This window comes from Rhipicephalus sanguineus, chromosome 8, assembly GCF_013339695.2.
Source record: "Rhipicephalus sanguineus isolate Rsan-2018 chromosome 8, BIME_Rsan_1.4, whole genome shotgun sequence".
In the NCBI taxonomy this organism is placed as follows: domain Eukaryota; kingdom Metazoa; phylum Arthropoda; class Arachnida; order Ixodida; family Ixodidae; genus Rhipicephalus; species Rhipicephalus sanguineus.
This window is the reverse complement of record NC_051183.1, coordinates 34,361,942-34,375,492: the sequence shown is the minus strand read 5'-3', so window position 1 is coordinate 34,375,492 and position 13,551 is coordinate 34,361,942. Positions and strand designations below refer to the sequence as shown.

Below are 13,551 nucleotides of genomic sequence, written 5' to 3'. Positions count from 1 at the left end.
TGTCATCTACAAAACTTCTTTTTCCAACATATGAAATTCTTCCAGTGTTCTCTTTGTATAATTACAGGCTGATGTTGTGTTATAAGGAGTTTATTAAGCATGGTACCAATACCATAATTAATCTTGCTAAGCTAAACGTAAACCCGAGTGTTCGACTGACCAGGCACAAGGAAATGTGGACTATACCCACCCCTAGAACTGTTTATGATGAACAATCATTGTCCTACAGGCTGCCTTCCCTACTAAACTTCTTAAAGCACGAAGATTTTGATCCTTTGCCTAATCAAAACTGTCACATTAAACGCTTCGCCCACCGTATTCATTTTTCGGAATAATATAACTCTCGGAATTTTGGCCATTCTTATTATTGATTGTTGCTTTTCACGTTCATGCCACTTCATGACTATACATATGAACTAGTCTCTCTATATTCAGTGATTTGTATCATAATTTTTGTATTACTTGACGCCATGTTAAACTTGTAAAGTGTATTCTGTGTTTTGCATGCATTATTGTCCGCCATCCTGCTGCATTGACAACTTGTAACGGGGTCGGAACCTCGTCAAGCTCTCGAGCTCTTAGTCCTGTACTCCTCCTATTAAAAGGAAATAAATTGATTGGTTGATTGATTGATTGATTACACCCTGCTGCAACCAGCTTGCATGGTACGGTCACGGCCGCCAGTCACGATCACGTGATCAAACATGGCCGCACCCGTGTGCTGCTGCGGAAAATTGCCTATAATATTTGTTGTTCTCTAAATTACTATGGTGCTTGGAGCCAAGTAAGGTTGCCTTGTCGTTGTTTTATCGCCGGAGCAGTGATATATACAATCTCTTCTAGTGTAAGAATGAAGTAGGTAAATATATGAATGAGTGAGATAAGGTCATTTGCCCTCCCCTCCTCCGCTAACGGTGTTTGCAAGCGAATATACATGAGCCTCCTCAATCTCTTCACGGCCCCGGGGAATTTTCTGCCATGGATTGTCTTTTATGTTGGCCACCCTGAGACGACCTCGAAATCTCTGACTCGTAACAACGCGGTATACGTTCATAGGAACATTGGTGATGATGCCGTCGACGCCGAGCCTGCGGCAAAAATAAAAAAAAATTTTAGAAACCCGCACACGCAGTAATTGTGAACCAGTGAATGGGACAGTCCAACAAGTCGCGGGTCTGTCCCAATGATAACGTCAGCCATATGACCTAAAGCATGCATCTATCAACCGGAAAGCCACATGCCAGAAACTGTGCCACCCTTAAGACACTTGTACAAAGCCTCGTTTCACTTCGAGCGCCCATGTGGTAACAAACATGGCTAATTAAATATGTAGGCGTTAAACTGCATCAGTGTGGCTGGTTGGGTGAGTTGATGCGTATTGATTTCTTGAAGGAAACAGCGCACATGAAACGAAGACAAAACAGGGTAAAGACACAGCGCGCGTGTCTTCCCTCTCTATTGTCTCCGTTTCATGTGCGTTGCTCTCTTCAAGATTCGAACTGCATGCAATTAAGTGCCTATCTTTCAGAGCCACCGATGTTTTCGGGCTTGACTACCATGCTGTTGAGAACGATAAAATTCAGAGCTCTTCCGCTACTGTGAAGCCAGCGGCTGTGGATGCACGTTTTGCGACAGCGGCTTCACGTCGTTTTCGCGCCCTTTCGCTCTCCTGCGCACATTTGGGGTTCATTCAATTCCCGCACTTCTTCATCTGGGCGAACGACACGTGGTCATCCCATAGCGAGTCCAAAGGGCAACCACTGATAAAAGCGCTAGCGCGATCTCTACGTCACGAGACTTAGAGACGCAACGACTGGTGGGAAGCGCCACCGCCGAGTATCGCGACACTTCGGTGGTGGCATCGGCAACACCACATTGGCGGTGGCGAGGGGTCGAGGGAGCGATGCGCGAGGGGCGAGGGATGCCGAAAATTGTTGTTCTACGCGTCTGTTTCCTATGTACACGATACGCCAGAACCTAGCGATATATAGCTTCACTGTAAAGATACACCATGTTGAATCTTGTCAACATGAATTTTATCAACCACGATGAATCTTGTCAACACCACGTTCTTAACACGTTGTATCATATAAAAGACTAATTATGAACAGAATAATGTGTGTCCGTCTCTAGAATAAAAATTGAGTCGGAACTTTCAATCTACAGCACCTAGATATCTGAACCCATGTCACTGTCCCATTCCACGAACAGGTGTGAATAGGCAACTGATAGTTAAGCCCCGAAACTCGGACCTCTGAAGTCCAGCAGGATTGACCATTGCTTACCAGATGCTGTTTTCTATGTACACAGGTAGATCGATGGTCCAGTGGTAAACCTTGTCGACGTAGCCGTGCTTGCTCTCCCGCAGCTTGATCGTCTTCAAAAGCCTGTCCAGTGGCATGAGGAACCTCAGGCAGTTCGTGAGACCGTCACCTTGCCACCTGTGACCCTTGATGCCGAGTCTCTCGTACATATGGCCGATGCTGCTCAGGGCATCGTTCATGCCCACGTCGAAACCTGTGTGACCCAGAATTGCATTGAATCGATGTTTCAAGGAACCCAAAAAAGATAGAAGTTCAAAGGACGTGTGGTATACAGCACCTACAATTGCAATCGGTGTTTTCATTTGTCGAGAAGACATCATCACGTAGGAAGGCCATGAGAACCTGACAAAATTCATAATGAGACTATTCCTTTGGTATGAGCGGCGCAATGCCGAGACTCGTGGGTGACCAGAATCGTGGGTATCCACTGTGGACCACAAGTACGTTTGTGTAGCTTGCGCCATCCAGTTTCGTTCTTTATTTTATGTCACCTCCCAACAGAGACGCACTTCTTTCGGTATTGCCTTATTAGTACTGTGCGTAACACTCATAATAACTATAATACTGTGCATAAAGCTGCGCAAGCTGTCTTGCCACTACTCTGGGTGACCCTCTGCTTTTCTTATTCATGTGCTCTGTCTCGTGCACGTTCTAGCACCTGTGAACACATTCATCATCATCAGCCTGACTACTTCCACTGGAGGACAAAGGCCTCTGCCATGTTTCGGCAATAAAACCGGTCTTGTGAATAAGAAGTTTTGTGGCTACGTTATTCCCGCCAACTCCTCAATCTCATCTGCCCACCTACATTGCTGCCTCTCCCGCGCTTGCTTGCTTTCTCTTAGAATCCAGCCTGCTACTCTTAATGACCAGCGGTTCTCTTGCCTTAGTGCTACATGCCGTCCACGTGCCCATTTCCTCTTCATAGTTTCGACTATAATGTTCTCTACAACCATTTGTTTCCAGATCCACCCTGCTCTCTTCTTGTCCCTTAAGGTTACACCTACCATTTTTCTTTCCATGGCCCGCTGCGTCGTTCTCAGTGCGTGCATATTAGGCAACCGTAATCACTTTAACTGTCGGTGACAGCGTTAACAATTTGCTTTAGTTATGCTCCTACCTAGAGAGAAACGCTCCAGTGAAGCGCTCGACTACATAGAGTGGCATATCTGTTTCAACCCACTGAACATTGGGAGGGATGGTTGTTAAAGTTATGTAGAAGGTTAAGATGTTTGTATAACAGAATCTCGAAAAGCTTAAAAATATGTTACAGCCTTCAAACGATGCAAAAAACACCATACCAATGTTGCGAAAAAAACCTCCAGGTCCATACTTCCTCATGTACGCCAGGGCACCCGCAATGACATCACTGTCTTTCACGTAGTTGATGCAAAGAAGAACGTTCATTCGGTACTGTTGTTCCACTGTATAAATGTGTGCAAAAACATATTAAGGAAATATCAGTAATTGCACCAGCTGTGAACTTAAACACCGTGTCTACAGCTACGCTACGCTCGTTTAGAGGAATAAATTATATACGTTATATGATTCACACATGTTATGCCCACTACTACTTGTACAAACAATAAAAAGTATATTTTCTACCTAAAGCGTGCGCGTATGCAGCATTGCCGTTGGTGGCTACTTCGCGCCAAATTGGCTACTTTAAGACCCCTTATGGTGATGAAAATTTCAGGTTGGCGTGCCCTTCTGGCCGTGTACAATGACTCATGGTGCAACGGACTGGTCCCTTCTTCGTGGAAATCCAGCCGCCTCGTTCCTCTGCGTAAGCCAGGTAAATCTCCTCTAGACTTGACCTCATATAGCCCCATCGAACTTGCCAGCTGTTTTGTAAAAGTGAAGGAGAGGATGGTAGTGAATCGCTTAGGGAGGTATTTAGAGCAGTATAAGATATACCCTGAGGTTATGACCAGTTTTCGGCGTGGACGGCCGCTTATAGATAACGTCATCGGCCTGGTTTCGTCTATGCAACAGCAAAAGAGCCTAAAAAAGTATCGGCAGCGATGTTCCTGGGCGTGAAGGCGACACCGTATCGATACGACAACGCATCGCAAGAAGCCATTTTGGATGTCTGGGGAAATATTCGACTGGGAGGCCGTCTTTACCAATGGATTGACAGCTATTTGAAAGGCAGGACCTTCTTCTTTGTACAGACTGAAGATGGCCCAACAGCGCCCCATTACACCTGTCGCGGCGTGCCTCAAGGTGGAGTTCTGAGCTCCACACTTTTTAACCTAGCGCTCCTCGGCCTGGTTAACGCACTTCCATGGTCTGTTCATCCACCAATATATGCAGTGACATCTGCATCTGGGCTTCGGGGGTGACGCGAATCCACGTACTTGCCAGACTTCAGAGAGCGGCTACAGTGACGTCAAAGTACCTTCAAAGGCGGGGGCTGGAGCTGTCATCAGAGAATTGCTCGCTTGTTGCATTCACGCGTAGGCGATGGGCCCGTATGTTTTTAAAATCAACGGCCATGCCATCACTTATGAGAAGACCCACCGCTTTCTGGGGGTCATAATTGATCGCGACCTGTCCTGGAGCCTTCACATCGCCTACATGAAGAAAAAACTGACCATGATCACCCACGTCCTAAGGTTTCTTGCTGGAAAATCGTGGGGTGCATCTGTGCGAGCGATGCTTTAACTTTACACCGTTCTGTTCCTCGGTTTCTTGCGCTACAGCTTACCTGTGCTTTGCAAAGCCCGAAGAACAAACGTACGTGTCCTCCAGTCGCTTCAAGCTCAAGCACTGAGAATATTTTTTCTCTCTTTTTCCTTTTCTTGCTCTCCCTTATTTTTGTAAAACATCTCTTCTATCACCTTTTATCCCACTTCCCCTAGCACAGGGTAGCCAGCCAGTCTAAAAACTGGCTAACCTCCCTGTCTTTCCGCTTGTTCCTTCCTTCTTTCCTTCCTTCAGGTTGGTGCCATGGCTACTTTTGGGCTACGTTGGTGCGTTTAGCAGCCATTTCTCTTGTTATTTATAAATAAAATACATTGTTTCTTAGCTTTTCTGTCCTGTTAGCCGATGCGCGCTCATATCCTCCCCCCGTCAGGGGGTTAGTGTGCACCGAGGCTTTCAACGCACCCAAAGCAACGTGCGGCGCGCGTGCGGAGAGGGAGTGGGGAAGTTGCGTGCATGTTGGCAAATGCGTGGCTAGTAGGCTGGTCACCATATATGCTGACACTGCACGCAGGTTTCTAATGCTGATAAACAGTGCGTGCTCTCGCGTAAACCTGACAAAAGCAGAGACGCGCAGAAAAAGAACAACGATGAAGCAGGACTGTTCATCTTCAACCAGGTTTCACTACTTGAAGCTGGAATAGACCCTTTTTGTAAAAGGGCGCCCCAAGCGCCCTTCACGCGAACTACCACAAGCCGCCATGTTTAGGTCGCCGCAGCAGACGACACTCTGCGAGACTACGACTGCTGGTGCGTGACGTTTCGCTAGCGCGGCAGCCAGCTCGCGTGTTCTTATTTCTACGTTTTTGCTTGTTCAAAATGATATAATTTGTTGTTCAACAATGAAAACTCTGTTCATAATCCCACTGCTGTTCTGTTTGGCTACAAATATGGCGATGAAATTAAATCACATGGCTACTATGTGTTCTTTTAGCTTGAGTTCTGGGTAATTGTCAAAGCTACCCAACGGCAACCCTGTGCGTATGGTAGCACTTGTCCATGGCCTGCAGGTAGCCGTCAGGGCCTAGTGTTAAGTGCGTAGTGTGTTAGCATAGCGCTTTTCTTACACCCTCCCCCAAGTCAATATGTCTCAGTACCGGCAGTTCCACGGGTGTGCTTATAATGTCGAAGCAATGGTGCCTTGAGGGAGCCCGTGTAACAACAACAACAACAAAAAACTTTTCCTACGTGCAACCTGCGCAGAGCTGGTCGGCTCATACGATTCTATAAAGCATATGCCCCTCTAAGATGCTTACTGCAATTTATTGACCAGCATATTTCATTCATGCCATTTTCGGGAATTTGTGGGGGTTGGGCGTATGCCGCAACGTGACTGTCACAGCCCTCCAAAACGGGTATGTATGACTGTGACATGAGGGGCATAAGATAATTAAGCCAAATTAGATATGTCTTGTACTTTTCTCTGTACACATCTGTCTGCGCCATTCTTTCGTCTAGACGCATCACATACAGGGCTTGCATCTTTATCTCGTTGATGCTTAGACATCTCGCACTTTCGTAGCGTGTGATTGATTTGGTGTTTGTATTTCGGGATCCCTAGGAAAGATAAAGTGCGCAGGCACGCTATGAAATACGTGCAACGAATTCAAAGCATGACACGCTGTGCAAGACGAAAATAAGAATAACTGTATACACCGCGATTATTTGTCTGCATTTTGGATCCCTTGAGTTTAGGCTTACTGCTTTGGATATGTTCCTACACATACGTTGCGTATGCTAGATTTTGAAGATATATGCTTTATACCATCAAGAGCGATATGAGCGAGCGTCACTCACCGCCTTTCCAGAGATATATGAGGATGTTCTGGGCAAGCGACCAGCCAGCCGTGTACCTAACAGTTTTGTTAAGTTTTGCCGTCTTCAAGTCCAGGAACAGAACGCTCATTTGACCTCTGTATGCAGATTCATCTGCAATAAGATGCATGAGGATGGAGCACTTTGAAGACTTCAAACATTTCGAAGTAGTTAGTTCCCAGAAAGCGAGACAGCGATTACACACTCTACGTACTATGTGCTGGAGGCCGTATGCTCTAAAAAGAGGTTTTTCTGCAGGTTTAAGCCGTGTTCAGACTGCAGTCGCATCTGTCATAAGTGTCGTATCACGTAACTGCTGTATCGTCCGTTTACGTTGCTAGCGAGCGCGAGTGTTCACATTGAGCCCTTCGGTAATATACGTTTTTTACGACGGGCCAATCACCGCTCTGATTTTCCAACATGGCGCCGTTGGTCGTAGAGAATGGGTCTTTGACGTACTTCATCGACGAGCAACTCATCGCTGCACAATGAAGGCCCTTCCGCACTCGTCGCGGAACTTGCCGCGAGAACCGAAAACAACAAACACGGGCAAACCAGCTCCACAGACACGCTGTTGCATGCCATGACGCGCATGAAGACGCGGAATCTGGGGAGACCGGAAGCCCCGTGAGCGGAAAGTGAAAACCGAAACTGCTTTGCCCATTGGTCGTGCCGTAACGGTCGCATCAGTAGTGGTCGTAAAAGTCGCGGACCCGCCAACATTTACGTCCGAAACGTTACGTACTTTACGCTAAATACAACAACGTCTGAACAAGCTCATTACGTTGATTACGTTTACGGTCGCGATCCTTACCGACGATCCGTACGTTGCGCACGTAGTCTGAACACGGCTTTAGAGATGAAGAAAATACGATTGGGCGTTTCAGCAAGTCCAGTGTTATTTGTTATGGGCCAATTCGGGGGTGACTTTAATATGAATTCCACCGTAGTCACAGATACTTAGTGGGTTTTCGCAATACCTTTTTGGATGCCATACAATCTCTTCGCACTACTTTCTAAATATTCAACAATGCGCCTACTAGGGTAATTTTCAGCAGGGGCACTACGAAATAAGTTCAGGTGAGACTGATGTCTAGAAGATAATATTTTTGTACTAACTCATTACATAAATATTTCACTAGAAGTTTCCTTAAATCTTTTTAAAGGGATACTGAACAAAATTTTCGCCGCTGAGATAAATGGCCCAATTGAAAGACTGGGTGCTGAAATTTGTTGAAAGAACCTGCATTTCAGCCAGGACTAGCTTAAAATAATGAATTTAATGCATTTTTCGCAAATTGGCGCGTCTAGCGGCCGCGCCGCGCACTAGAGAAGAAGTGACGCGAAACTCGGCGGATACTGACTCGCCAACCGTGCTCGCTGCAAAATCGCTTACCTGTTGACATCGCAAGCCGCCACCCGCTGCCACGCGTCTCTCTCAAAACGTGTTCTCACGGTCGGGAAGGTGTTCTTGAGAGGAGAGATGGGGAAAGGGAAGTGGCAGGGCAGGAGAGAGCGTGCCGGTTGCCCCATCTTGCTGCTGGAGCATTCGACGTCACGGCCGTCGACAAGCGCACTGGCGTGCAGCCGCCGCGCTCTCACAATCCACTAAAAATACGGCCAACTGCTCGAAATTACGTGAAGTAAACGCTGTTTATAGGAACAGTCGTGTCGTCCGAGTCGAATGCAAGTGTTTTCGTAGCTTTTTCAAATTTTTGTTCACTATCCCTTTAAGGAATCTTAAAATAGGTGAGACAGATAAGTACCGTGAGAGATTCCAAAGCACGAGAGCCTAGATGGCGATATTGTGCAACTGCTGAAGGAGATATATCGACAAAAATTTGTACAAATTACTTGGGGAGGCTCTAAATGCCACAAATTAGTACCAATTCCCTAAGTAGAAAAGTCAGCATGCCCTCTGCCTCCATCGCTGTTTGTGCTCTTTTTGTTCAGGGCGTATGTAAAGAATACTGCAAACATTGAATTAGGATTTAAGTTACCTTGCCTGCTAAATGGCCAAATGGCGAAACAGAGGATCACTGGGCGGATCTACGCGGACGACCGGGTTACTAGCGAACAATGCTAAGGGACTCACGGTACCTTGGAAACACCAGTGGCACTGAAACCATGTATCTAAACCTCGATTCAACCCTCTAATATCGACGCTCTCAACGCCACCACGCACGGGCACTACATGCGCACCGTACACGCATTCGCAGGGCACGCAATGGCGAGGTTGGCTCGTGCCGGCGAGCGTACGTATTGTATGAGGCCGCTGGAAGGCCCAGTGAGGTAACATATAGAACTTATCGATCAACTGCTCTGTGCTTTAATAGCGGAGTGGCGGCATGGAATGGCAATTTATATCCACAGGAAAGCCCATGTGCTGTCGCGGCAATGCTTTGAGGCGTTCAAAGCTTAGTTGATACGATGGAGTTTCGGGCAAGGAAAACCTCTCTTCTTCCCTGTTTGCCTCTGAATTGCCTGTGTGTGCTGTGTATTATAGCTGTGTACTTGTATACATGTGTACTTGTGTAACTGTGTATCTGTGTACCTGTGTACCTGTGAATACATAGCGGAACTCACTCCAAGCAGTGATATCGCGGATGTGCCTCAGGAATTTTGCGATCCGTTCCCTTTTGTAGCAGCTACGGAAACAGTCGCATGGGACGCCGTGGTACGTCCCCATCACGGTGCCATTGTTGGCGAATTCGATGTCCGCCTCAAGTGCGTTGGAGCCCTCCCGCAGAAACTTGTCCACCTCTTCCAGCGAGTTCGCCATGTGGCCGATGATGTAGAAGGGTCTCGAGACAGCAGGAGCATGATGCCTTGGTGTGGATGACCTGGCGGTGTAGTTTGATGTGGAGGGTGGTAGCTGCATCGATAGAACCGATTTGATCACAATCGAGTACTTTCTAAGCAAATTCAATGGCAAATACACTCGAAAAACTGAAGGGATCCTTAGCCTTCGCTTTGAAGAGCGGAACGCGACAGCGTTATTTTGTTTACGTATCAGAAACGTGTAATATCCTGAAACATCTGCGCCATCATCAGAGCTATGGCTGAGCGCGCAGGATACCAAACCAGGTGGTGGGTGGCAGCAATGAATCGCCCCCGCAGCTGGCGGTAACTGCGACCAAGGTTGGGTTCGATTCCACCTCGAACCCTCACTTTTGTTTTTTGCTCCCATCGGAATTTTCCGCTCACGGACAACGTCGACATGTCACTCACCCAACATTGCATATTCTGTGAGACGTGATCTTTAACGTTATCTGATTAAAAAATTAGGACAGTTACGCACTAGTGGTTCGAAGCCTTTGAAAGCAGTGGAGAGCTGCCCTCCTCCTCGCCCTCACTTCCCTTTCCCAACCCATTTCTAATGCTTTAGTGTGCATGATTATGCTCTCAATTACCCTCTCCCCTTCTCCTTTCCCTCCTCTCACCCTCAATATCCTTCCCCTAAGCCTTGCTTTACTATACTATACATGACTATACGATGCTTACTTTCTCTCTATTTATCTTTCTTTCTGTCTATCTCTATCTTTATCTATTTCTCTTTCTTTCTTGCTATCTCTTTTTCTCTCTCTGCTTCTCTTTCTTTCTGTCTTTTATTCTTTTTATCTTTCTTTTTATCTCTATGCTTTCTCTCATTCTCTCGCCCGTAGCAACGCAATCATATGGTTCCGGTAAATGCTTGTTCTGCTACCGTGCCTCGCTAGCTGAATGTTTACGATGCTCACCTTCGGACCGTAGGTACACATGTTCGAACCCCGCGTCGCCAAGAAATTTTATTTCGCTTTATATATTTCGTGTTATCTTCCACTCTTCGCCTCCTCCGTTCCATTTCGCCGACCAGAGTTCTGGCTTAACGGTCGCCTCTCCCTTTAGTCCCGGCTCCATGCCTCAGCATACCTCGTTTTATTAGGCTTTACCCTCTCCCACCCTAGGCTCCAACCTCTTTCCCCACCGCTCTCCATCACTATATACATCGCTCTACTTTGCTCCTCTCTCTCTCTCTCTCTCTAATGTCTTCGCTTTTGGTCACACCTGTTGTACCCGGTAGCGGGGCTTGCCAAATTTCTGTGGCGCATAGCCGACCGAGTAGTTTAGGCGAACGGCACACGGATCAAGCCCAAGCTTAAACAGTTTAGCTCGGCTTTTAAAACTGTGAGAAAGGAATAAACCACGGAGAGACGACATGACGAACGCGAGTAACCTTGATGTTTGTCACTTCGTGACCTAAGGCTCGAATGCTATACAATGTCGAACTTGCTCGCTTTCTACGCGTGGCTTCAGAGGCATGCACACTTGAACGAAACCAGGAAAGTCAACGTTCTTAAGGCGCGCTTCATCTCGCCACACTCTCAGCAAAACAGTGTCCCATTGGTGATTAAACGTCTGCGATGATTCGTCTGTGTATATTCTTTTCAAATATATTTATTTGATCCAGAAGCGGCAAATGCCCTTGCTTATTGCCACTTATTCGCAGAGTCAAATGTTTTCTTTGCAGGACACTTATTATGGCTGTTCACCCAGTACGGATGAAGGACACGTAGCTGAAGGCCTTTTGCGCAAACGAACGTAGTCTAAGGTCCACTGGCATGGTATGCTTTGATACATCAAAGCAGCAAATGGGACTATCGACTGAAGGCACTCTCTTCTGGGTCTGCGTATACTATTGCTGTATTTTTTGTAATTACCCCGTTCATGTAGCCATAGGAGGTCCCCTGTCAGTTTCTCTGAAACTTTGGGACCTCCTGCTGTAATACGCCAACCATGTAACTCAACTGAACTATTTAATAAACTTGACTTGACTTACATAACTAAGTATAACAAGTAAAGCTTTCTGCTACTACTGCGGCTCCATACAATTCGCAATTATTAAACACAGGTATTCTGAACCCCGCTCTCTTTTTTTTCACGTTGACTCCACCACATCAGCTTTGGGTGAACAAGTTGCTGATGGTCGTGGCTAAAGAAACTTGGAGGCTTGGTCACTTGCAGTTCTTCCAGCTGAACAACTTAAACTTATTAACTAGAACGTGTAATTATACCTCGGTAAACAGAATGTGTGACGGAAGACACGAAGGAGAACACAGTAAACCTGCATAAATATTTTATCATAGAACACCATGTGTGAATTATGCGCATGTTGAGGAACCCTCTACTGTAGGCTCTCTCTCTGCCCACGTCACAACAAGGTGAAGGGTTTCGTGGGATGAGCCGCGTTAGCTAGGCCCAAGAAAAACCAAACGGTTAAGGAGCATGTCGACCGAAATGTAGCCAATAAATTCTTAAGTGATAACTGTGGGTGAGAAGGCTGAAATTGTCGAATGCGAACCGGTGAGACCGCAACACAATATGCCCTAAGGAATTGCGAAGCCCAAACCCAAATGCGCAATATTGGTGGAGTTCATAAAACGGCGTTTCGGGGAAAAAGTTAGGCGAGCAATAGTCCAATTCACCGCCTGTTTGAGGACGTTTACTTCAAAACCTAGTACTGGTTTATAAATTGAATGCGTTTTCGAAACTCTCCTTTTTATTTCAGTTATCTGATACACGCTATTTGAAGGAACGACGAAAAAAGTTAAACACTAAAGATTTGGTAATTAGCAATATGTAGCTTATAACGTTTCTATGTATCTAATGCGAACCTTTGGGACTTATCCACGTCAGGCAGCAGCACTGCAATTTTTAGTGACGTTGAATTGAAAAAAGCATATTTAACACTTTGCGGCACGCATTATGATCGACGGTCTATAAATACATGAAGTTTACGCAATATGTTGTTCAGGGCCGGGAGGTCAAATAAAAAGCAAGTGGGAGTGTTAAAAGTTATAGTGTACATTTTAGCAATTAGGTAATAGTGATTACAACATAAATAATTATCCATTCGTGCTGTCAGTCACGCTATATTTCTTCATAAACCGAATTCAACGACCTGACCAAATTACATGCGTGGCTATCTGCGGGCAGCGAGCATTCGCAAAACGGTAAAACAAATATTTTGACATTCCTGTCGAAACGTTCCACGTCCAACCTCTCCCTAAACACGGTACTGCCTTCACCAAAGCGATCGTTTGTAGCAAAATATTTCGAGAACAAGTGGTACAAGTTAACTTTAGGCCACAACAATGCTTAATTTACAGTTAGCTCAGTGTTTGTGGTCTCTTCCTTACCAATAGTGCATAGGAACGGCAAAAGTAAGTCGCATCTCTGAGTGAGGACGCTGTGTCGCAAAGACGCTTCTAGCGCTTGGAGCGTAAACAAATGCACCTTAATCGGTTGTATTTTTTCATATTATCTCCCTAGGAATGACCAATAATCTAATTCACTTACTTGTGAGCAAGAAATGGTTGTGATAAGCAGGTAAACTGCGAGCATGTCCTTTTCTGCCATTATCCTCACCTGCCTTCGAGGCAATAATAAATATTATTTATAGAGCCCCATCTGTGCACCACGTAATTTGCATACAATGAGAGTCGTCGTATAGAAAGTTACATTACATACTGATACATTGTCTCATGTAGCCGGTTGTTTTTGTTGAACCAGGCACCCCATCGTTCATTTGTTGCGTATTGTAGGTTGCTGTTGAAGTGAATGTCCCGTGTACCGCATTGTTTTAGGGTATTTTGCCGGGCAACGACGGCTGAACTTGGCATTACTTGTGGCGTTGCAGATGCGCAAACAGTCGCGATCGAGCATT

The 13,551-nt window shown here is 46.0% G+C and overlaps 1 protein-coding gene across 1 annotated transcript; it reads right to left on the bottom strand.

Moving 5' to 3' along the window:
• Positions 1–235: 235 nt before the first annotated feature.
• Positions 236–10,606, bottom strand: LOC119402673 (dermonecrotic toxin SPH). The gene is made up of 6 exons (XM_037669787.2): positions 10,586–10,606; positions 9,432–9,720; positions 6,828–6,959; positions 3,626–3,748; positions 2,286–2,517; positions 236–1,088 (listed from the first exon to the last, which is right to left on the bottom strand). Exons 1-6 carry the CDS (start codon positions 10,604–10,606, stop codon positions 887–889), a joined length of 999 nt encoding a protein of 332 aa, XP_037525715.2. The 3' UTR covers positions 236–886.
• Positions 10,607–13,551: the final 2,945 nt, after the last annotated feature.